This window comes from Hoplias malabaricus, chromosome X2 (assembly GCF_029633855.1).
Source record: "Hoplias malabaricus isolate fHopMal1 chromosome X2, fHopMal1.hap1, whole genome shotgun sequence".
Classification (NCBI taxonomy): domain Eukaryota; kingdom Metazoa; phylum Chordata; class Actinopteri; order Characiformes; family Erythrinidae; genus Hoplias; species Hoplias malabaricus.
Genome location: NC_089819.1, coordinates 24,419,727 through 24,445,861, shown reverse-complemented (window position 1 = coordinate 24,445,861; position 26,135 = coordinate 24,419,727). Strand labels below are relative to the sequence as shown.

General features: G+C 44.3%; 1 protein-coding gene across 2 annotated transcripts in view; it reads left to right on the top strand.

Annotated features, from left to right (window-relative positions):
- The window catches only part of LOC136676492 (PDZ domain-containing protein 2-like), a 124,604-nt gene that overhangs the window by 37,322 nt on the left and 61,147 nt on the right, over positions 1 to 26,135 (top strand). For both annotated transcript variants that reach the window (XM_066653564.1, XM_066653565.1), the window contains one exon: positions 22,799 to 23,273. In XM_066653564.1, the coding sequence (XP_066509661.1) occupies positions 22,799 to 23,273 (475 nt within the window). The remainder of the gene's footprint in view (positions 1 to 22,798; positions 23,274 to 26,135) is intronic.

Below are 26,135 nucleotides of genomic sequence, written 5' to 3'. Positions count from 1 at the left end.
CCGGAGGAAACCCACGCAGACACAGGGAGAACACACCACACTCCTCACAGACAGTCACCTGGAGGAAACCCACGCAGACACAGCGAGAACACACCACACTCCTCACAGACAGTCATATATTGGATTGAAATCAGATCACTCAAACCAGATTTGGAGGTGGTTAGAGATGGGTCTTGTCCACATTTAACACAAGTGTAAACAATGCATTTTCCTCATCTGGATACAGTTACACGAACACTGTGACTGTGATGCATTTTAAGACTGTGGATGCATTTTAACGAACTGTGACAGAATATGGTCGAAATAAATCCTGATACTATCCAGATACAAAAATCATGTTAATGTTAGGTGTAAATATTCCTTAGCGTTTTAATGTTTCTCCCTGAAACAAGCTGCTGGACACTATACATTGCCATGAGTTTACAGAAAATTATAGCCTCTAATGGAAAGTCCTGTAGAGATAGAGAGAGAAAGCAAGTAACGGGAGGTTGGGATCATTCATCTGTTACCTGTGCCACCAATGGAGTTTATACCAGCATAATATTTCAAATATTTAATTTTAAATCAATAAAACAGTGCTTACACACTGTTGGCTTTTGCAAATACTTTGTTTAAGTTATTTTATTATTTATGATAATAAATAAGAGCAGGGTGGCACAGTGCTGTAGCAGGTAGTGTCACAGTTACACAGCTCCAGGGACCTGGAGGTTGTGGGTTCGAGTCCCGCTCCAGTTGACTGTGTGAGGAGTGTGGTGTGTTCTCCCTGTGTCGGCGTGAGTTTCCTCCGGGTGGCTGTATGTGAGGAGTGTGGTGTGTTCTCCCTGTGTCTGCGTGGGTTTCCTCCGGGTGATTGTCCGTGAGGAGTGTGGTGTGTTCTCCCTGTGTCTGCGTGGGTTTCCTCTGGGTGACTGTCCGTGAGGAGTGTGGTGTGTTCTCCCTGTGTCTGTGTGGGTTTCCTCTGGGTGGCTGTATGTGAGGAGTGTGGTGTGTTCTCCCTGTGTCTGTGTGGGTTTCCTCCGGGTGACTGTCTGTGAGGAGTGTGGTGTGTTCTCCCTGTGTCTGCGTGGGTTTCCTCTGGGTGACTGTCTGTGAGGAGTGTGGTGTGTTCTCCCTGCGTCTGTGTGGGTTTCCTCCGGGTGACTGTCTGTGAGGAGTGTGGTGTGTTCTCCCTGTGTCTGCGTGGTGTTCCTCCGGGTGATAATCCAATGTAAAAGACAAAGTAATGTTTTTAAGTTATATTTTGTTCCTGGAGTGATACTGGAAGTGTGTTCAGTGAAATGTTTCAGGTACTTCTGTGTGTTTTTAAAAGCTGCTCAATGGGGTAAAACCACGAGCATAGACCACAAACCACACATACATTCTTTATATTCCTTCAGCAGATCTTCACTGCTGTGAACAAGTCCACCTGCAGAGTTGAGCTTGTGTCCCTCACCACTCCACCACACAATGTGGAGGTCATCTGTCATACTTCAGCTTAAAAGCATGCCTCCACCTTAAGGACATATGCAAAAGTGTGAGACACTCCATTATAGGCTTGGGGGGTAAATTTAGACAAAAGATTCATTTTATATTTATACACACTTCTGCTTAATCCCTGTCTTTTCATTCATTTGATTGTGTATTCCAATGTTTTATAAAACACAAGGATTGGTTTCTGTATCTGCTGCACACCTCCATTATCCAGGCATGGCCATAAATGACATCTTTTTACTGTTATATAGGTTCTATCTTTATAATATTGCCTGACACAGGTTAGAAAGCTTGTACAGTTCAGTGGTTAGAGGTTTAACGCTACTCCATTTTGCTATTTCTTTTATTTTGTCTGCTGTTAAGTATGAAAATATGAAAGGTGTCTTAAACTTAATATCAATAAATAGCATGATTTTAAATAAAAGGTGATAATCTTCGTAGTATAATGAATGAATAATCCAATCACCCAATTTGTAATGTACCAAAACGGAAGCCAATAGGAACCCATACACTGTAGCTATGTTTAAAGCAGAGAGTCATGTTGGAGTCATTGGCAGTGTGGCTGATGTCCTGATGTTTTTGTTTCCGTAGCGCTAACTGCTTTACAGAGGGGAAGGACCATCTGTCACTGTGGTGGCAGTAATCTCAGGGAGGCTGCTCTGGCTCACTCTTCAGCTCCCTGTCTGTTTGTTTGAACTGACTGTGGACTCTGGCTGTAGTGTCATTACAGTTGACGTCTGATTGACCTTGTTTTGTTTACTTCATTGTCTTATATTTGGAACTGCTGTAATTTGCGGTCAGCAACTCTTTGTTTACTGTGTTTGTGTGATTTAACTGAGAATGTTGTAGATATGGATGTGATACTGGTATTTATGATCTAAATGTAGGATTAGCTTTGATAGAACATGTACACCGTTATTAATGTGAAGCAGTGTGTGTTGTTGATGAGGGAGCTATTTTTTTGCAAGGTTAAGCACCACTTAATGGAGCTCCATGAATATTTCACGTTATTGTAGTTACTGACATATATAACTATGAATTAAAATGAAAATAGCAGCTTAATTTGCTTTAAAACTGACAATTTTATTAAACTGACGGAAAAACCCGAGCTCGCTACGGAAATTCTTGAACGCAACCGTGACGTCACTGGTGGACAACAGCTGAACAACGCCGAAGTAAAACACCGTTATGACTGACTGTTATGACAGTATCTAGCTAGCTAAATAACCAACACTATTCATGACAATAGCCGAGCAATAAGCTAAACTCAAATTTAGAGGTACCGTTATTCTTGTAAATGTGATCGAAGTCGAACTCGAATTCATCCGACACTATAAACCTCGGTAATGCAGCTACGTAGCCGAGTATAATCTGAGCCACCGAGTTTAGCAAGTCAAGCTAACGTTAACTAACACCAACTAAAACAGGCGAAGTGAGTGTCCTTACCCTGTTTACCTCCATGTTACAGAGGCTCTTGAACACCTTTCGTTGGTGTCCTTACATGCCCATATTGTTGGAAAAGCGCCAGTGAAATGAGCTACAGATAACGGAGTGAGCGGATGGTCCTTTCCAAAGTGCCCGTTTAAAGTGGACAGATTTAGTCCATTTTCTGGATATTGTGGGATCTTTGGGCCATTTGTGCACAGATGTCCCACTGTACATTGAATGATTGCAGCCAAAAACAACTCACCTTTTCGTCATTTTGCATTAAATTAAGTGCAGCTTCTAGAGTTGTTGTCCACCGTCTACGTCACAGGCAAGACGCCTATTAGAGTTTCCCAACACCATTTGGGGGGGGGGGGGGGCAACAGTCTTTTAAACCTTATTCCTTCAATTAGTAAGAAATAACATGTTTTCTGACTATCAATAAACACAAGTTAGGAACTCAAATTCCACTGTATTTATTTGTTTGACACTTTCATATCACTGCTGCTTAGCCTTTAAGAATATGAGAGAGTTACGGGCCAGTTCCATGCGGTGCTTTGGGTTTAAAAATGTGTGGCAGGAGGAAGAACATTTTGGCATAACATATGATTGGTTACAGAATGATAAACAGCTTGGCGTGTGGTGGTGCTCAGCCTAAATTTCAAGTCAAAATAAGTGTCTTACACTTTTTTCAAGCCTAATTACAATAAACTTACTTAAACTCACTGTGATGAATTGTTTTGTTTTGCAGATGTCTGGAGCATATACATGTTGTATGTATCAAGTTCAGTGTTGTTGAGCTTTTATGGCATTTGGCTGGTGTGTTTTTTATTTTATTTTTTTTACAGGGGTAGTTGAATGCGGTTTTGTGAGTCTTTATATAGGTGTTTTCTGTTTAAAATGTGGAATACACACCTTTGTTGTCAAGCAAAAGCACAGCCTGTGGTTTATTCATTTGGAAACTATCCAAATGAAACGGCCAAGCAATAAATAGATGTATGAATGAATGTGATCTATGTGCCAGAGAGTCAGACCCTGCCTGGGCCATGGGCACATCAGAGTAGCCAATCAGTGTTGAAGTGGAGAAGGGAGACAGTGTTTTGCAGACAGGTACACGAACCATAGAATAAAAGCATATAAACATCTCCAGGCAACATAACACCACATCATTTAAAAAGTATGCATCTCAGAAACTCAGAAATCCCCCAGTTTACGAACCACTGTATACTCTACATGACATTGTTGTTTGTACAACATTTGCTGCAGTCACAGCTTCCACTTCTGGGAAGGCTTTACATATGAGGTTGAAACTCTGAGTGGTTTAGTTACGGGCTTCACTTAATTCCAAAGGTGTAGAGCTACCAGGTACCGATGATGGACGATTAGTTCTGAACCATAAACACTTCACCGAAGGCCATTTATACCCGCCAGCTTTTCGAAGTACAGTAATATGGTTTCTCAGGTTGTGGTCATTTTTTTCAGCCCTCCTGAGTGAATATATAATCTTTTCTAATTTAAAAAGAGGTGGGGGGTCCTTGAGCCAGCAGAAGCCTGTGTGCGCTGACTTGCAGTCTAATAAAGTCCTCTGTGGCGCAAAGGCAAAAGCATCTGTCTTTGTGTTATTCATAGAAACAATGAAACTTCCTGGTACACCAAAAATAGCCAGTTCCAAAGGCTGCATCTCAACATCAGATGTTCCAGATAAAGATTTAAATGGCTTTAAATTGGGCTGTGCATTGATTAACAACCCCCCCCCCCCCCCCCCCCGGAAAATAACATACAACGTTTTCTGCAGTTAATTGTGATTAGTCATTAAGACTGTTTAAATATAAAATAAAAGAAACAATGTAAGATAAATGGAATTACTTTTTATATTCATTCATTCATTCATTATCTGTAACCCTTATCCAGTTCAGGGTCGCGGTGGGTCCAGAGCCTACCTGGAATAATTGGCGCCAGTCCTTCACAGGGCAACACACACACACACTCACACCTACGGACACTTTTGAGTCGCCAATCCACCTACCAACGTGTGTTTTTGGACTGTGGGAGAAAACCGGAGCAACCGGAGGAAACCTAGACACAGGGAGAACACACCACACTCCTCACAGACAGTCACCCGGAGGAAACACAGGCAGACACAGGGAGAACACACCACACTCCTCACAGACAGTCACCCGGAGGAAACCCACGCAGACACAGGGAGAACACACCACACTCCTCACAGACCGTCACCCGGAGGAAACCCACGCAGACACAGGGAGAACACACAACACTCTTCACAGACATTCACTCGGAGGAAACCCACGCAGACACAGGGAGAACACACCACACTCCTCACAGACAGTCACTCGGAGGAAACACACGCGGACACAGGGAGAACAGGGAGCTGTGTGACTGCGACACTAACCTGCTGCACCACCGTGCCGCCCACTTTTATTTTAAAATATAATCACAAAATTGTGTTTGGGAGGGAGATAAATGTGTAGTGTGATATGCAAGTAAGGAAGTTTATGAATGAGTGTTAGTTATGATATTCAATACATATTTCTGCCTTAATAAAATGTAATCTACCTTCTGAACTCAACAGTAGTGATGCTGTGTTACGTGGCCTCTCTAATGCTCTGGATGGCATCAGAACATGGCAGATATGTTCCAAATAAAGTGCAGAAGATTCCGCAATGCTTTACAGTTAGGGTGGCCACCTTGACAATGTCGTCCTATGTTTCTTATCAAGGCTTCTGATGTGCGTGGCTTTCTGCTATGTCCTTGTTTTTGTAAACCGTGATTAATAAATCCATTGTAGAAAACACTTAATAATAAGAGATCTAAGTTCAAAGTTCCAAAGTACTTTCTATGACTTGTTTAATACGTTCCCAATAAACAAGGAACGTCCCTGGACGTTCAAAATAGGTCTAAAAGTAGTCTGTCCGTCAAGGACATATTTTAAACGTCAATGGACGTCCAAAATCCATCGTAATAAGTTAGTTAAGTGGTGACCAATCGATAACGTCAGTGGACGTCCAAAATGCGTTTTATACATGTAGTTTATTTCGGGACCAATTAATAACGTCAATGGACGTCCAAAATACGTCTAATAGTCGTCTTTTCAATGTCTGTGTTTGGACGTCTTTTCAACTTTCATTTTCCACCTTAAGAGAACGTTGATTAAACGGCAGTCATTACGTTATTTCAACGTTAAATCAATGGCTAAATGTTTACTGGGTTATTCCTTAGTTGTCAGTCACCATAACACGTTCTGAAGTATAATCTAGTGTTTAAGGTGAGCTGTGTGTCGTCTCTGAGTTTAACATTTATTTCAGATGTTGCATAACCAAATGTTAATTTTTTTTTCACAAAGCGATGTGAACTTCAAATTCTCAAGCGTGTTTGCAACTTAATTCTGTTCCAGTGTTTATCTGTGAGGAGAGGTCCTCAGCTCCTGTCTGCTGTATGCCTCTGAAGTACACTGTTTGACTTGGGCGAGTATCTTAATAGCGTTCAGATCACCTTATAGTAATGGAAACCATGTGTCGGCTGGCGTTTCAGAGCTACCAGATTGGTCAGCTGTTTTGAAAGCTAGACCCTCCGCTGCCCTCATTCCCCAAAGTAAAACACAAACGCATACACCCAAGTTTGTTTATATAAAGCTCATTTAGCAATCAAAGAGGGAGGGATGTCTTGTTCCCCTTCTGAACATGTTCTGTCTGTACATGGCGGGCTTGTGGTGGGCACCATTTCCTCTCTATAAACTTGTGTCTGTACAAAATGCTGAGTGAGGTCATTCCTTCAGTTCCCCAGCAAATTTAAGAATGTCTCTTCTACAGGATGTAATCGGAGGAGGTATTGTACATTCTCACCATCTTGAAAAGTAAATGTAATCCTTGGTTTGAGTTTGTTCCAGGTATGATCAGTTGAATAAGGAAAACACACCAGTGTGTACACTGTTTTTTTCCCACTTTGAAGTTTAGCTTTCAGTTAATCAGTAAACAAATCAGTCTGCCATGTCTTGAGACAGACTTTGAGGCCAAGACAGTATACTGTAAGAACCCCGAGGCTAACATTTACCAAAAGTGTTTATTCAAGTGTGCTATTAGTATACTTTCAGTTTTCATTTTGCAAACATATCAGTGATATTCCAAACACATTTATACGTAAGTGTACTTGGTTTATACTAACAAGTATACAGAAATATCTAAGTATACTTGGAGTATACTTGTATATTTGATCGAGATACGCTTAAGAACCTTATAAGTTATAGTTAATTGTACCTACATACTTGTTTATTTTTAGCTATAGTTGCAATATAGAATACAACTTAGATGTAAACTAGTTGCTTAAACCCCTAAATATGGTTTACTTAAAGCACAGGGTGAGTCAAACATCACAGGACACCATTTTCATTTCAGAAACGAAAGGAAAAATAACATATCTGAATGCCCCAGGGAGTAATGGGTGAAGGGCCTATCTTTTAGGCTATATTCGGAACATGGCCGCCATCTTGAAAGCTGCCATATTGGATTAAGAGCAAGTTTTCCACTGGGAAGGTGGTCATGTAGCATATCAAAGAAGACCAGAATTGTCTCAGAAATTGATTTCCACAATTAGATTTGCAATAACTCTTGTAGTTCAAAAGTAATCAACCCGGGAATTTCAACACTTGTGTTGTTCATTACAGGCTTGTTACTGAACAAAATGCTCAGTGTTACCTGACAATGCTACAGGAAACAGTGCTCCCATACATTCTGACTGAAGATGGTGCTGAGCATTTAAGGTCTGGTTGAACCTTACGGTTTTGAACTTATATTTCAAATCTGATTACAGTAATCGATTTCTGGGGAAATGTAACGTTTGTTCTATGAAAATCTAGCAGGTTCATCAGGGGACTTTAGAGAGGGCTGTATTGAGTTTCAAGTTTGCACATGCTGCTTTGTGTTCAGATTTACCAGTTCAGCTGCTATGGTTTAAAACTTACAGATGAAGAGATGAAAAGCTTGGGACAGCCAGTTTAGTTTTTATTGAGAGTCTTATAAGACATTAATCACATTTTAATGGAATGAATTGATTATAAAACTTGCTTTTTTCCTGCGCAGAGAATTGCAACATGGCCTCCAACGTCAAACTTTGTGCCATCACAAGGTCCTGACTAAACTTTTGGAGACCATAATGCCTCAACGTTTGCCTTTGCCATGAGTTTAATTTGTGATTAGCAAAGATAGGTTTCTGAACAACGGGGACTTGCATGAATTACAGATTTGTTGCTTGTAAAATCTTTGCTTGAACTAGTTGAAAGCACGGTCCACCTACCTGTGTGGACACTTGATCCGGATGGTACCACCTCTGCCTCAGGCATGACCTTCTGCCTCCAGCTTTTTGAACTGTAGGACCTTGAGCTTCTGCCTGGAGTGAAATCTACCAGTTCAACAGCACTTGAACTCAGGTACTGGGGAATATTTTGAGTTGACGGAACATATTTAATGCAGATAATAAGTAAGTCCTCGGGCATAATGGGAAGTGGAAGTCAGGATGTGTCTCTTCCTCTCCCTGAACTTGGGATCCTAACTCTGGGAATGTAAACACATTTGTTATTAGAGATGAGTGTTTGTGATGCATGCGCATGTGATTGAGCACGTATTCAGGTCATTGCCTTGTGTATGTTACATAAGAACGGATCCAAGGGTGTTACAGGACTGTAGATTTCTGTCAGCAGCCTTTACTTGAAACTGTCAGAGAGGCGAGATTGTTATAAATGGTATTTTAGTCAAGCGCTCAGCCAAACTTGACCCAGAAAGATTTACGTTGAGCTATTTCTTTCTGTCCTTTGCACCTTGAAAATTGCAGTCGTTGGTTTTGTGTGTCTATTATATGTTTGTTGTTGTTGTTTTGAACATATAGTAGCTAAAGGATTTTGTTGTTTTGTTCTGCTTAATTTTATAATTGTTGTAACTGGACATGCTGTGCTTTCATGGCCAGGGATTTATGAACACTATACATCTCTAAGCTTGCAGATACTTCTGTGAATTCAGCTCCTTTGAAGTGCACCAGAGTTATTTCAGAAAGTTTCATTACGTCCAAACATTTGCACCGTGCCACTTTTTCTGTATCAAGTTCAAGTACATTTTTGAAAAATACAACTGTGCTTGCTTGATTTTTATTTTGGTCTCTTCTTAATAAGAAAAAGCTTGGTAAATTGTGGGATATTTATCCCACTTTCTGCTATAAACCTGCACCATTAATACTATAAAACATTACAAATGTTGCAACAGCCGAACACTTGGTGGTTGTTTCTCTGCTGTGTATTTAACCAGCTCAGAGTGACTTGGGTTTGCACTTTCACAATCCAGAGTCAGGCATTCATTTGTGAACTGGTTATTCTTAGGACATTGTGCTGGTTGTTTTTCTCAGATTTAACCTGGGAGTTTTCTGTGAGAGTTAATCTGCTCGATTTTCCAGATTTACGTGTTGTTTGGTGCTGTTCTTTTCATGCAGTTACATTACAAGCAAATCTTAATCCTGTGTTTTAATTTCTAATGTGTTTGCGGCTGAGCATTCACATATTTTCTCTTCAATCATTCACTGAAATCAGTTATTAACAAAAATGTAGCTCACTTCATTTTGTGTCTTGATCCTCCCTGACAGTTCACAAATGGAGGCGGGTAGAATTCCGTTTTTGTGTCTTTACAATGTAGAGTCTTATTTCTTTGGTCTGTGTGCTGAGGCACATGAGCCTTGGGTTTGACAACTACATAACTACTTATCCTTATTTTGGTCATCCATTATTTTATTTTATTTTTTTTAAAGCAGTCCTAAAAGTTTCATCTTTAGTAAAAAAAAAAACATTTTTATCTGTGTTTTTTCCCCTTGAGATCAAAGTATTAGTTGTACAAAAGTTCTAAATTGTTTATTGTGAAACATGACAAAATTCAAAAACATCCTCCTGCTCCTTTGTTATTTTATGTTGACTGTTGTGTAGAATTAAAATTAGTGTTACACAGATACCAATACCGTATCTGTATTGGCAACGATTCTGGCACTTAAACACAGTATCGGTAGCGGCTACAGAGAGCTCAGATACCATAAGTGTGTTGGAAATATGGCCCCCTACTCACTATTCCCTACATGTAGTACACTTGGCACTTTTTGGAATACACGCCATGAAGCAGATACTGACCTGCAGATTATAAACAGACTGGGTATTTCACACTACACTACACGTAGTTTTTTAATGGAGAAAAAATTCACACACAATACACGACTGGGGATAACACACTACACAACCCCAAACTCCGCAACCAAACACACAACTCACTTTTCCTCAGAGACACAGATAAATACGGAAGTACAACTCACTGTGGTTATTGTTTGCGCTGTTATTTGTGTAGATCCACAAAGAAAAATACGTAAAAATGTCTTTGGGTCGTGGACGGGAAAAAAAAAACATAGTCTGCGCGGTCTCTACACACTGCAGCGGGAGCTGGAGATTAGTAGAAAAGCACATAGTTCTGCCTTAAATGGTTCAGAAATATTAGCCGGAGCTGGAATTGAAAAGTAGTATAAAGTTGGAATAAAGGCTGTAACAGTGGGTTTTGTGGCTCATTATGTTCTCCTACAGGTAATACTTGTTATCCGGGGACATGTGCATCCAGCTCTATGCAATATATTGTAGTTTTTCATAGTTTTACTCCATCCTCCACTGTGGAGCTCCACTGCAAGCACCTGTGTTTAATTTCTGTGCTCTGTTCCCATTGGCTGTTGAAGGGACTCGGGGTTGAGTTGGTGGAGAGTTTACACTACGTGACTATGTCCTAAATCAGGTAAAAAAAAAAAATCTAAAGTTTGATATGCTGTGACTGGTCTGAAAAGTGATTTAGAGGCACCCTAAATCCGAGTCACCCGGAGGAACCCCACGCAGACACAGGGAGAACACACCACACTCCTCACAAACCGTCACCCGGAGGAAACCCACGCAGACACAGGGAGAACACACCACACTCCTCACAGACCGTCACCCGGAGGAAACCCACGCAGACACAGGGAGAACACACCACACCCCGCACAGACAGTCACCCGGAGGAACCCCATGCAGACACAGGGAGAACACACCACACTCCTCACAGACAGTCACCCGGAGGAAACCTACGCAGACACAGGGAGAACACACCACACTCCTCACAGACAGTCACCCGGAGGAAACCCACGCAGACACAGAGAGAACACACCACACCCCTCACAGACAGTCACCCGGTGGAAACCCACACAGACACAGGGAGAACACACCACACTCCTCACAGTCACCCGGAGGAAACCCACGCGGACACAGGGAGAACACACCATCTGAGGTCTGAACCAATCCATATTCGCGAGGGATATTGGATGATTTGACCATGTACTGCATGAATCTTCCCTGCTTCTGAGTGGTCACACGTGCTCAGTATATTTACGTTAAAAATCATCTGCCGAGTGTGTTCATGGTTTTCAGCCGCTGGCGAATCAAAGTTCATGTGTGTTAGTACAAATGATCTTAAAGCTGAGTGCCAGAGGTGATACTATTTTTTAGGGAGAGTTTATTCGATAGCATCTGGACTAACGCAGCAGAAACTGCTTTCTCTCGCTCTGCAGCAGCCCAACAGATGTTGCTTTCTGCTGCTTGGCAGGGACCCGAGAGAGTGTCTGCTTTTAAGTCTGTGAAACTTGGCAGGAGCAGAGCCACTGCTCTGGGAGACTTTTCCCCTCCTCTCTGGAGATGATCGTGGCCCGGAGGAATCAGGGGGCACAGGAAAAGTGCGATGCAGTTATGCAAGCAAACGTAATCTTATAGCTCTGCGTGGAATTTCCGTCTGGAGGCTCGGTTGATGGCTGATGGTGAACACCGTCCAAATTTCCTTGCTGTGGTTTGCATTGCTCAACCCTGTTCTCACGAAGATGCGAGATCTTTCTTAGCATATGATAGCCAGGTGCACACATGGGCTTTGAATATGTGCATTTTCTCCCCGTTCTCATGGCACCCAGTCTTGGGAAGAAACATGTCAGAGGTTTCGAATGGAACAAATATCTGAACCAGCCTGAACCCTTATACAGCTTAGCGTTTCTTCTAACACTGAAATTGTGAATGGCAAATGTTTATGTAGTAATGAAAAGCTTTTTTTTTCTTGCTGCACAATTTGATTTGTAAATAATGTAAATATGGCCTTTTCCAATGATAATCAGAAGTCTATAAAATGCAGATGAGCCCTGTAGCCAGTGAGTATGTGGGCACAGCAGGTGGTGCTGGGCGATTTTTGACCGCGAAGCAATTTCGTATTTCACATTCATTCATTGTCTGTAACCCTTATCTAGTTCAGGGTCGCGGTGGGTCCAGAGCCTACCTGGAATCATTGGGCGCAAGGCGGGAATACACCCTGGAGGGGGCGCCAGTCCTTCACAGGGCAACACACACACACACTCACACCTACAGACACTTTTGAGTCACCAATCCACCTACCAACGTGTGTTTTTGGACTGGGAGGAAACCGGAGCACCCGGAGGAAACCCACGCAGACACAGAGAGAACACACCACACTCCTCACAGACAGTCACCCGGAGGAAACCCACGCAGACACAGGGAGAACACACCACACTCCTCACAGACAGTCACCCTGAGGAAACCCACACAGACACAGGGAGAACACACCACACTCCTCACAGACAGTCACCCGGAGGAAACCTACGCAGACACAGGGAGAACACACCACACTCCTCACAGACAGTCACCCGGAGGAAACCCACGCAGACACAGAGAGAACACAACACACTCCTCACAGACAGGCACCCGGAGGAAACCCACACAGACACAGGGAGAACACAACACACTCCTCACAGACAGTCACCCGGAGGAAACCCACACAGACACAGAGAGAACACACCACATTCCTTACAGACAGTCACCTGGAGGAAACCCACACAGACACAGGGAGAACACAACACACTCCTCACAGACAGTCACCCGGAGGAAACCCACGCAGACACAGAGAGAACACAACACACTCCTCACAGACAGTCACCCGGAGGAAACCCACACAGACACAGAGAGAACACACCACATTCCTTACATACAGTCACCTGGAGGAAACCCACACAGACACAGAGAGAACACACCACATTCCTTACAGACAGTCACCTGGAGGAAACCCACACAGACACAGGGAGAACACAACACACTCCTCACAGACAGTCACCCGGAGGAAACCCACGCGGACACAGGGAGAACACACCACACTCCTCACAGACAGTCACCCGGAGGAAACCCACACGGACACGGAGAACACACCACAAACAGTCACCCGGAGGAAACCCACGCAGACACAGGGAGAACACACCACACTCCTAACAGACAGTCACCCGGAGGAAACCCACGCGGACACAGGGAGAACACACCACACTCCTCACAGACAGTCACCCGGAGGAAACCCACACGGACACGGAGAACACACCACAGACAGTCACCCGGAGGAAACCCACGCAGACACAGAGAGAACACACCACACTCCTCACAGACAGTCACCCGGAGGAAACCCACGCAGACACAGAGAGAACACACCACACTCCTCACAAACAGTCACCCGGAGGAAACCCATGCAGACACAGAGAGAACACACCACACTCCTCACAGACAGTCAGGGTGCTCCGGTTTCTCCCACAGTCCAAAAACACACGTTGGTAGGTGGATTGGCGACTCAAAAGTGTCCGTAGGTGTGAGTGAATGTGTGTGTGTGTGTGTCTGTGTTGCCCTGTGAAGGACTGGCGCCCCCTCCAGGGTGTATTCCCGCCTTGCGCCCAATGATTCCAGGTAGGCTCTGGACCCACCGTGACCCTGAACTGGATAAGCACTTTATTCCCAGGATAGTTCCAAGTCTTTATTATTTGTGTATTGTTTAAATTAGTTCTATGTTGACTACATTTAAGGACAGCTTTTATTTTGAAAAAAGATCCAGCTATAAAAACCTGGCTTCATAGTTAAAGGCCGGTCTCATTTCTGGTTCAAGGTCAGGGTTTACACTCCTGAAATGCTGCTACAATTTAAAATATATTTGTTTGTTGACATTTTTTTCAGGCTCAATTGTAGATTGTCTTGTTTCTGTGAAGAAATGGCTATTTTGTAACATACGGCATGCTTCAAAAATAGACACAACATGTATTTTTGTGCTTCACCTGCGTCACCTGCTCTCCCTAAAGTTCTTCTGAAATCGAGGGTTTTTTTTTTTTAAGGAAAAGCAGGAATGGATTCTTAAATTTCAGTGATAACTGTGTGGCATTCATTCATGTGAACACTGAATATTGGGTGTAGTTCGGGACTAGAGACACAACTACACTCACTCACTCACTCACTCACACACACATACTCACACACACACACATACTCACTCACACACATACTCACTCACACACATACACACACATACTCACTCACACAATACTCACCCACACACATACTCACACATACTCACTCACACACATACTCACACATACTCACTCACACACATACTCACACATACTCACTCACACACATACTCACACACATACTCACTCACACACTCACTCACACACTCACTCACACAATACTCACTCACACACATACTCACACACACACAGTCACTCACTCACACATACACACACTCACTCACACACACATACACACACTCACACACACTCACTCACACATACACACACTCACTCACTCACACATACACGCACTCACTCACACATACACACACTCACTCACTCTCACACACACACACACTCTCACTCACACACACACTCACTCACACACACACACACACACACACACACACACACACAACTCCAGCTCCTCCGAAAACATACAGACTGGAGCTCCATCGTTTCAGAGAACGCAGTGTCAGTGCTTCAAAGCCAGATGCTGAGGTTATCTTTACCCCTCTAGCCCATGCTTGACATTGTACATGATGACTTAACGTTCATGTGCAGCTGCTCCAGAACATCTCAGTTCATGCCTGTTTTTCAGTGCAGATTACACAAGCTGTGTATATAAGTAACTGAGTTAACTATTTATAAGAGGTGTCTACACTCTTTACAAAATGGAGTGTAAGTCTCCTGACGTTAAATTTTTAAAAGATAAAAGTTTTGATGACCTCCTTCTATAATTCGTGGCCTTATGGTCAGAGAAGTGGGTTTGGGACTAGAAGGTTGCCAGTTCCATCCTGACGCAAGACAGGAATTTTGTTGGAGGGGGGGGTGAAGGAGCAGCGCTGTCCTCCGCCCTTAATCCACGGCTAAAGTGCCCTTGAGCAAGGCACCTAAGTCTGAACTGTTCACTGGGCCCTGAGAATCCAGGTGTGTGTTCACTGCCACACACTCTACTGCTATAATCCTTATTCCTCTCTGTTCTGGTGAATGTGCTAGTAGTGCTACTATGAATGGCATGTATGGCCAGTTTTTATGCCACGTATTCTGGTTCTTCTGTCATACATTTCTTCCCCAAGAACCCACCGTCTTGCTCTTGGGCGAAACAGAAGCGGCTGTGGAGGGTAAAGATGTTTAGACTTGCATCCGAGAGGATTCCAGAGATCTTTGTCCTGCTGGGAATGTAATCAGCTGAGTTATGAATGCTACTCTGTAAGGGCTGAAGGGACAGTAGACATTCCAGAGCAAGATAAGCCCCTTTATGTAACAGTGCTGGTGAATGTGGCGTAGAGCATCAGCCTGTATGGAGACCTGAAGATGTCTAGAGGCTTGTCAGATCTTTCTCGAGTTGTCTTTATCCTTTACGTCACGAGTTGGTGAAAACCCTCATGAATAACAGATTATTGTTTCCATAGATTTAGTTTGCTTCACTCTGCAGAGCTCCATAAACAGATCCGAATGTGGCAGTGTTTGAGTTTCATTATTTAAACGTTGGCACAATCTGAGTTTCTTGATTTTTCAGCACATTTTGTATCTACACAAAAAAAAAAATCAAAGACTCTTCACACTGGGACAAACGGCTCGGGAAAGAAGTGGGTCATGAAGAGGAAGACCAAGGCGCTCCGTATTTTCTTTCACCCAGAATAAGAGTGCAGAGAAGCCACGAGAGGAGCCGTGTCAAAAGAACTGATTGCATCAAAGTGTTTGGCAGCTGAAGGTTGTCCGGATGCTGCTTGCAAAAACTGTCCGCTGTTTTCTTGCAGCAATATTGGGAAAGAGAATCCCTCCGGGCTCAACATTTACCAACACACATCTGTCTTTGTTGTGTTATTCAACTTTCTAGCATTTAAATACGTGGTGTATTGCAGACGGGACTCCATTTTAATCTCTTTAACTCTAGCGAGCAGATAGTGACCTCATGTGCTTGGTGTTGGTGGAGTATCATTGTCTGAATAATCTCATATTACATGTGTGTAAACATAATCTAAAGCCAAAAGTAGATGCAAATCCAGCATCAGACAGAAATAAACAGATGCTGGGGTAGGGATGTGCAGTATCCACTTTTTTCCTACCGTCTCAACATATTATCTCGGTATACGGTATTATCGTGGGGAGGGGGTGCTCTGTCAGGCTGCACTGAGCCTTATATCCGTGAGCAAAGTCAAGTAAATTTAGCTAAACACAGCCAGACACACGCGTTGACGATTAAAAACATGTTTCTGAGAGAGAAAATTTCATCAACTGGTGCTGAAGGAACAGTAAAGTTCAAAAACAAGCGAAATAAGTCAGTTCTACACTGTTTAAAAGTACCGCTGGTGCTAACATGCGCTTGTGGTGTAGCACAGCACAGCAGATTTTTCAGTGAACTGAGGCTCTAAACACACATAGAGGATAAAGCCATACACATGTGAGCAGCACAAAGTTGAGTGAAGGGTTTTATGAAAATTATATCTGTTTACATCTTTCTTTCTCTCTCTTTTAACCCAAACTTGTGTTAAATGCACACAACAGAAATTTGACACCCCACACACACGTCAAAAATACAGCCCTCATTTTGAGCTGCCGTCCACATTTTTAAATACCGTGGTACACTGTATTATCGTTATACTGCCCAACCCTATGCTGGGGGTAAATCAAAATCAGTTCACCTCTGGTGTTTTTTCGTACCTGAAATTGTCAGTGCATCTGCAGGCTGTGTTTGAGTGACGTTATAGTCAGTGGGGGTTAAAATGGTGGTTGTGTTTGTGTGACTCTCTTTGTTTATCCAATCAGTGATCTAAACTGATTTTAGCTCTGCCCATATGTTCTAGCACAGTCCACTTGGTTCCCCAGAGGGTACCTGTTTTGGTTCTGTTCTCTAGCATGGCACAGGTCCCTTAGCAGTGGGGTATGAATGACAAGTTAACATTGTCATTCATACAAACCTGCAACTTAACAAAACAAAATGAAGTGATAGATCACTTTTACAGTGGATATAATAGCAGTGCATTGTGTGTTCCATTGGCCTTGCTCCACCCACTGCAGTAGCTCTTTAAGCCCTGCTTTGCGAAACACTGAATTAAAAAAGGGTTGTAATAACAGTTGCTAAATGTAGCTTAACTTGCGCATATGACCATATTTGGGGAGAAGAATACTAATTTTAATTGCACCCAAGCATTTTGTTTTCTGTAGTGTTTAGAGTATATTTTGAATGTATTTTTGAATGTTCACACTAGGTAGATGTGTGGGTATTGGCCGAAATGGACAGTTACCTGGCTTGCTGTGTGTACAGCTATTGTGATTAACCCATGAGTGTTTTCCCACAAACAAAGTGCCACAAACCCCAAAGTCCAGTATAAGATTAACGCTTTACCACGTGCCATTTTTCCTTTGTGATTGCCTTGGTTCCACGGTTTGGTTTGATATCAGTTTTTCAGTGTTGACAGTAAGCATCGACGCCTGATCTGTATTTGTTTCTTTCTCAGATGTTGGCACACACTGTTCTTTGGTTACATGTTCGACACTCTCATTGTTTGGCTCACGATCTGCGTTTGTAAGCAATTGCTTTGTTGGAGCATCACATCAGCATTGTCACCACAGAGTCACATTGTAATATGTGGGAAGCCGTCCTCCCCCCCGCTCTTTTGTGGAACTGCAAGCCTGACAAACAGAAGAAGAGCAAGCCCTGCACATAATATTGAGGGTAGAGTAGATCCAGACTCCCATGGGGAGAAAGAGACAGACCAATAAACAGAGACTGTTGATGGATGAACATGAGTTGATTCACCTTCAAGGTGTGTTGCTCTTCCTCTTACATAATTACTCTTGCTCATCTACTAGGTTCAGTTGTTCTGAACAGTGTCTGAAATCCGAGGACTCTTAGGGTGTGTTTATCCTGGTCAGCTCGCTCTGTTGGTGCAGTTCAGTAGGGGCTGTGCCGTAACGTAGCTTATTGATAATTAAGATGAGAGAGATTCTGCCTTGTTTATGTGATGACATCATTCAGTTATGTTTAATGTGGCTTTCATTCATTACAAGAGGCGTTTGAGCACGGCAGCAGTACGGTGGAAAGTGGCTTTGAGGTGGAAGATATTGTTCCAGAAAGGAGAGCAATTTCCGTCTTGTGGACGGGGTTTAGTTACAAAATATCAGCTGTATAACACACCATGGTAATATGTGAAATATGCAGGAAGCCTGTAATCTCCTCAAACAGAAGCACCCTGTTAAGAAAAAGTAAAGTATAAAATGCAGTGAAGGGCTCGGCAGCCAATGAGCTCTAGACCCACAGTGACTCAGTATCTATTCTGTGTTTGTTTTTATTATTGTTTACATTTTCTCTTTTTATGCATGCCCTAAATTTCCAGGACTTAGTTTTGTGGTAGATTTATTTGTTACAATATTATACTAAAAAACTGTAACATTTATTTTATTTCAGTAGTATGTTCTTGATTCTCCCTGTGTCTGCGTGGGTTTCTTCCGGGTGACTGTCTGTGAGGAGTGTGGTGTGTTCTCCCTGTGTCTGCGTGGGTTTCCTCTGGGTGACTGTCTGTGAGGAGTGTGGTGTGTTCTCCCTGTGTCTGCGTGGGTTTCCTCCGGATGACTGTCTGTGAGGAGTGTGGTGTGTTCTCCCTGTGTCTGCGTGGGTTTCCTCCGGGTGACTGTCTGTGAGGAGTGTGGTGTGTTCTCTCTGTGTCTGCGTGGGTTTCCTCCGGGTGACTGTCTGTGAGGAGTGTGGTGTGTTCTCCCTGTGTCTGCATGGGTTTCCTCTGGGTGACTGTGAGGAGTGTGGTGTGTTCTCCCTGTGTCTGCGTGGGTTTCCTCCGGGTGACTGTCTGTGAGGAGTGTGGTGTGTTCTCCCTGTGTCTGCGTGGGCAAAGACCCACCTTCTCTGTTTCTAAATCAATTCTAAATCAAATCCGAACACACAGCGAAGCAGAGGCATCTAAACAAACCAAACACAATATGTGATGTCACCTGATCCCAAACTAAACCTGCCTCAGACGAATAGTGCGTTCAAAATAGCAGCGTGCCTCATTTACTTTGTGCAGTGGAGGAATTTCCGACTCTGTTTTGACTCTTATATCCATTTTACCACTACTTTCTGCTTTTTCAGTTGGTAAAAGTACAACCAGTTAAACACGACTGGATTAGGTGATAAGTGCGGTGATGAGTGCGACCTGCTACTACAGAACACAACTCGTACACCTCTTTATTTTAGTCTGATTTAATAGATATCTGCATGAAAGGATTAAAATGGGTGTCATATTCTTGTTTGGTGCAGACAAAGGGAACTGAAATACACATTTAAACACAGCCTTATACACTGTAAAGTTTCACCTCTTTGCATCATTCTTCAGAATATTCTAAAGCTATCTCTCTTAATTACAACAGTTAACAGGTAGTCTCTCCGTTACCTTAACAACTACCAGTGCGGAGCATTTAGAGATTCTTTTATTGACATCAAAGACTTGGTTATTACTGTAAGAGTTCTTCGGAAACTGACGATGTTGGAACAGAAGTGTTCTGAGTTTTAGATCACATCAGAAAATGGCAGTGATGATACCGATAGTTCATCAGTATAGATTTATTGAGAAGAATATTCTAATTTAATCAGGTGAATGTGACAGCCCTGCATTTTCCCCCTGGCCTCAGGCCTGTAAAACAAGTTACAAATCATTGACTATTGTTCTTTTTAGCAATGTTAGAAAGGTCTTAGTTAATGTGTAGCGACTGTAATCCTTTCGCTGCTGGCCACGGGGGTAGTCAGTCATGTGGGGCTTTTTAGAACGAGGCTTATGGAAATCCCAGTGTTCTGTTATGAGGTTTGTTTGAGGGGAGAAAAACAAACTTTGTGAGAAAAACAGTTGTGATTCTTTTAACCAGAAGTTAGGACACGGACGTAAAGGTTAGTGAACCTACTGTGTTTATCCGTGTTGTCCATTGTGAATGTTTAAATTGTGAACAGCACAGTGCTGCATTGCTGCTTTATTACTGTTGCACTTCCTTTGTTTGTACAGATTTATGATTTGCAAAGAATGCACCTGAAAACTAACCCTTGCCATATTCCTCTGGCCTTGCATCACAGAATGAAAAAGGCACATACACAATTAAAATAGTATTTAATAAGAGAAAAAGAAGATTAAAATGATTTAAACAAAAACTAAAATGGAAAGGAGTAAATTAGAATATAAAATATACAAGTCCCACTACAGAATAAAGAGTGAAGAATGTTTTAGTCTTGATCTGAAAGTGTCTAGATCAGTGTGTCCTTTTTTAACTGGTTCCATTTAAGAGCGGCTGAGTAGCTAAACGCTGCTTCTCTGTATTTAGACTTTACCTTAAACAGGACTAACTTACCAGGTCCTAAACGTCTGATAAATACATCCCTACACCATTTGAAGACAGTAACAGCAGCTGGAAGTCTATTCTGTAACAGAAGAGCTGGACATTAGCAGCACTTTCACAAAATGGTTCTTGTAGATGTTTGTATTGTCAATAATGTAACGTTCTTCCAAATATTTAGAAACCTGTGTGGGTGTGGGTCTGGGTGTGCGGGTGGGGGTGTGAGTGGGTCTGGGTGTGGGTGGGTGTGTGTGTGGGTCTGAGAGTGGGTGGGTGGGTGTGGGTGGGGGTGTGAGTGGGTGTGGGTGTGTGTGGGTCTGAGAGTGGGTAGGTGTGGGTGTGTGTGAGTGGGGGTGGGGGTGAGTGGGTCTGGGGGGTGGGTGTGTGTGAGTGGGTCTAGGTGTGGGTGGGTGTTTGTGTGGGTGTGAGTGGGTCTGGGTGTGGGTGTGAGTGAGTCTGGGTGGGTGGGTGTGAGTGGGTGTGGGTGTGAGTGGGTGGGTGTGAGTGGGTCTGGGTGTGTGTGAGTGGGTCTTGGGGTGGGTGGGTCTGGGTGTAGGTGTGAGTGGGTCTGGGTGTGTGTGGGTGTGAGTGGGTGGGTCTGGGTGTGGGTGGGGGTGTGTGAGTGTGTGTGTGAGTGGGTTTGGGTGTGGTGGTGTGAGTGGGTGTGGGTCTGGGTGTGTGTGAGTGGGTGTGGGTGTGTGTGTGTGTGGGTCTGAGAGTGGGTGGGTGTGTGTGAGTGGGGGTGTGGTTGGGTGGGTGTGGGTGTGTGGGTGTTTGTGTGAGTGAGTCTGGGTGTGTGTGGGTGGGTCTGAGTGTGGGTGTGAGTGGGTCTGGGTGTGTGAGTGGGTCTGGGTTTAGGTGGGTGTGAGTGGGTCTGGGTGGGTGGGTGTGAGTGGGTCTGGGTGGGTGTGAGTGAGTGGGTGTGTGTGGGTGGGTGTGAGTGGGTCTGGGGGTGGGTGGGTCTGGGTATGTGTGGGTGGGTGTGAGTGGGTCTGGGTGTGTGTGAGTGGGTGTGGGTGGCTCTGGGTGTGGGTGGGTGTTTGGGTTGGTGTGGGTGGGTGTGAGTGAGTGTGTGTGTGAGTGGGTCTGGGTATGTGGGTGGGTGTGAGTGAGTGTGTGTGTGGGTGGGTGTGAGTGGGTTTGGGTGTGAGTGGGTGGGTGTTTGTGTGTGGATGGGTGTGAGTGGGTCTGAGTGGGTCTGGGTGTGGGTGAGTGTGAGTGGGTGTGGGTGGGTCTGGGTGTGGTGGTGTGAGTGGGTCTGGGTGTGTGTGGGTGAGTGTGAGTGGGTTTGGGTGTGTGTGAGTGGGTCTGGGTGTGGGTGGGTGGGTGTTTGTGTGTGAGTGGGTCTGGGTGTGGGTGGGTGGGTGTTTGTGTGTGGGTCTGGGGGTGTGTGGGTGGGTGTGAGTGGGTGTGAGTGGGTCTGGGTGTGGGTAGGTGTGAGTGGGTCTGGGTGTGTGTGGGTGAATGTGAGTGGGTCTGGGTGTGTGTGAGTGGGTCTGGGTGTGGGTGGGTGTGAGTGTGTCTGGGTGTGGGTGAGTGTGAGTGGGTGTGGGTGGCTCTGGGTGTGTGTGGGTGTTTGTGTGTGAGTGGGTCTGGGTGTGGGTGGGGGTGAGTGTGAGTGGGTCTGGGTGTGTGTGTGTGGGTGGCTGTGTGTGTGTGTGGGTGAGTGTGTGTGTGTGTGGGGGTGGGTGTGGATGTGTGTGTGGGTGTGTGTGGAGGGGGCAACACAGTGACATAATGAGAAGAGTTGCCTTTCCTAAAGCTCCAGGGCCCTGTGGTTGTGGGTTTCTACTCTGACCTTGAATTTTTTTTCACTCTGTGTATGTGTGAGTGTCCCCCATAGTCCTAAAACACATGTCTGGAGGTGGATCAGCTGTGACACTGTCCACAGTTGTGTGTGTGTGTGACTGACTGGGTGAGTGTATGACATTGTACAAAGATATGCGTGATGGACTGGCGTCCTGCCCAGGGTGTGTTTCTGCCTTGCGCCCAGTGCCTCCAGGTAGGCTCCAGACGCATTGTTACACTGAACTGGATGAAGTGGCTACAGAAGTAACAGGTGTGTGTTTGTGTGACTCACATAACTCCTGGCTGAGAGAGACAGCAGGTAAACTCACATATTTGAATCATGATAATTGACTGTTCTTCCTCTTTTGCCGTGCAGTTATCTGGCGGACCAGTGCTGGAATGGCGGCTGTATCTACCTGATCATGTTGCGGAGGATAAAGCGGAAAGCCCCTCTCCCTCCATGCAATGGCAGCGGCGGAAACTGCACGGAGACACAGAGAGAGCATCGCACCAGCGTGTCCTCAGAGCCGGCCGGGAGCCCCACACACAACGGCAAGAGAACACGCAAATTTGGCGTCATTTCCCGCTCCTCATTCACCCGGGACAGCAAGGACAGCAAAGATTTCGAACAGGAGAATGGCTACAGTTCCATGGAGACCGAGGTCACGCCACCAGATGCCAGTAGCCCACTGGAAACTCCTACTGAGGACAGACCAGTCCTAGGGCTCTCCTCGATGATGATACCCAACCACATGAAGGCCGGGAGCACTGCCACTTTGCCCTGCCGCTCCCACACTCGCCTGTCGGAGAACTACAAGTCTGAGTCTATCAGCAGTGACCCATCTGGCCAGGTAATGCATTTAACACTTTAAAGTATTACCACCTTTTCACACAAGTGAACACAGTTCTGGGTCTTAATGAAACATCTGTGGCCTGCATTGGTCAAAATACCATAAGGATCAAACACTACAGCAGTTCTCCCCCTGTCTAAACAGCCCTGTTCAGAAAGGCTGGTTACAGCACCTATTCCTTTGTATGAATATGAGCTGCTGTTCATTGGGACCCAAGAGGAGCAGAAGCTCTGTTTTTTTAGTCATTTACGCTGTTATCTTTCGTCTTTTTCACTCTTTTACTCAGTGCTCTTATTTTTCTGCGCTCATTGCGTCGGTTTTAACCTCTCCTTTTCTCTCACGTGAATACGAAGAGAATGAACTTCCATTCAATCATTCATTCATTATCTGTAACCCTTATCCAGTTCAGGGTTGCGGTGGGTCCAGGGCCTACCTGGAATCATTGGGCGCAGGGTGGGAATACACCCTGGAGGGAGTGCCAGTCCTTCACAGGGCAACACACACATTCACTCACACACTCGCACCTATGGACACTTTTGAGTCGCCAATCCACCAACCAACATGTGTTTTTTGGACTGTGGGAGGAAACCGGAGCACCCGGAGGAAACCCACGCAGACACAGGGAGAACACACCACACTCCTCACAGACAGTCACCCGGAGGAAACCCACGCAGACACAGGGAGAACACACCACACTCCTCACAGACAGTCACCCGGAGGAAACCCACGCAGACACAGAGAGAACACACCACATTCCTCACAGACAGTCACCCGGAGGAAACCCACGCAGACACGGGGAGAACACGCCACACTCCTCACAGACAGTCACCCGGAGGAAACCCACGCAGACACGGGGAGAACACGCCACACTCTTCACAGACAGTCAGCCGGAGGAAACCCACGCAGACACAGGGAGAACACACCACACTCTTCACAGACAGTCACCCGGAGCGGGAATCGAGCCCACAACCTCCAGGTCCCTGGAGCTGTGTGACTGTGACACTACCTGCTGCGCCACCGTGCCGCCCCAATAAACTTCCAATACGTAAAATTAAAGAACCTTCCTATACAGACACTTTAGTTTATTCTTCAGTACATTTAAACGAGCAAATAGTAATTTACTACAGTGATCCTTCCTTAGTTTTGAAACTAACTATTAATATTGACACCTAGTGTCTTGGATGTGTCAGAGATTCAGTACTAAATCTATTTTTAGGGATGCATCGGTATGGGAGTTCTGGTCCGATATCACACACGTTGGTGTTAAATACAGAAAGAATAGATTTCCCCTGATAAACATTATTGACAATTGTAAAATTACATTTTTATTTAATTATTATTTAATTTCTTTGAAGATACCCAGCTCTAATACATTCAAAGGGGAAAAAGCTTTGAGGCCTCTGCCCAAATTTGCAAATTCCTCTGGAGCCCCACCACAGATACAAGGCTTCTGTTTGAAAAAGATCTGCTGATTATATGTTTCACGGACGGTATATTTATTACTAGTGCTGCAGCTTAAAGGGAAGGACGACAAGGTACACTTACTTCAGGAACAAGCAATCGGTTTCATTTTTAGGGACCTGCAGGCGGTTAAGGGATTGCTTTAAATAAGCCCTTCGACATTTTCATCGGCAAATTAGTGCCTACATTTTATAAGTAGATCTTAAAAAAGGCAGATGGCTTCACTGATAATGTTCATTAATTTGTGGTGGTTTATTGCTGTTTGGAATGAGACACTTCATAATAATAGTTTGGAATTTGAAGGTTAATCATAGTGTTGACATCCAACTTTGTGAAAATGAGCTTTATAAATCTTTCATTCTCAATTTCAGCATCAAGTTAAAACACACTATAGTTACACCATGTTTGTTTTTCTGCATTGGTAAGCAAAGACGTGGAAAGCCAAAAGACTCAAAACGTGTTAGACTTGTCACGTGTCAGTGGTTTTGATATAACAAAGGTCAAAGTTCGTAAGAAATTAAATGAGTTATAAAACAAAAAGGCTACAAGTGTAGAGACATTTTAAAAAGTTTAGTATGTAATAAATGGATATAATGTAAGTGCCATTACGCATAATCTTTAGGGCGGGGCCCAAATATTCAGATATTCATTCGTTGGGTAGTAAATCAGTTTATAATTTTGAGATTCGGATATTATTATTTTTTGGATAAATGTGGCTAACTCCACTCCACATGTATTTAGCGTTGTCAACATAAAAGTCTTGAACGAAACCTAAAACATATACATAAATAATTTTACATTTTAAAACATGTATTTTGGCGCAGCAGTTTAGTGTCGCAGTCACACATCTCCAGGGGCCTGGAGGTTGTGGGTTCGATTCCCGCTCCGGGTGACTGTCTGTGAGGAGTGTGGTGTTTTCTCCCTGTGTCTGCGTGGGTTTCCTCCGGGTGACTGTGTGGAGTGTGGTGTGTTCTCCCTGTGTCTGCGTGGGTTTCCTCCGGGTGACTGTCTGTGAGGGGTGTGGTGTGTTCTCCCTGTTTCTGTGTGGGTTTCCTCCGGGTGACTGTCTGTGAGGAGTGTGGTGTGTTCTCCCTGTGTCTGCGTGGGTTTCCTCCGGGTGACTGTCTGTGAGGGGTGTGGTGTGTTCTCCCTGTGTCTGTGTGGGTTTCCTCTGGGTGACTGTCTGTGAGGGGTGTGGTGTGTTCTCCCTGTGTCTGTGTGGGTTTCCTCTGGGTGACTGTCTGTGAGGAGTGTGGTGTGTTCTCTCTGTGTCTGCGTGGGTTGCCTCCGGGTGCTCCAGTTTCCTCCCACAGTCCAAAAACACACGTTGGTAGGTGGATTGGCGACTCATAAAGTGTCCGTAGGTGTGAGTGTGTGAGTGAATGTGTGAGTGTGTGTGTT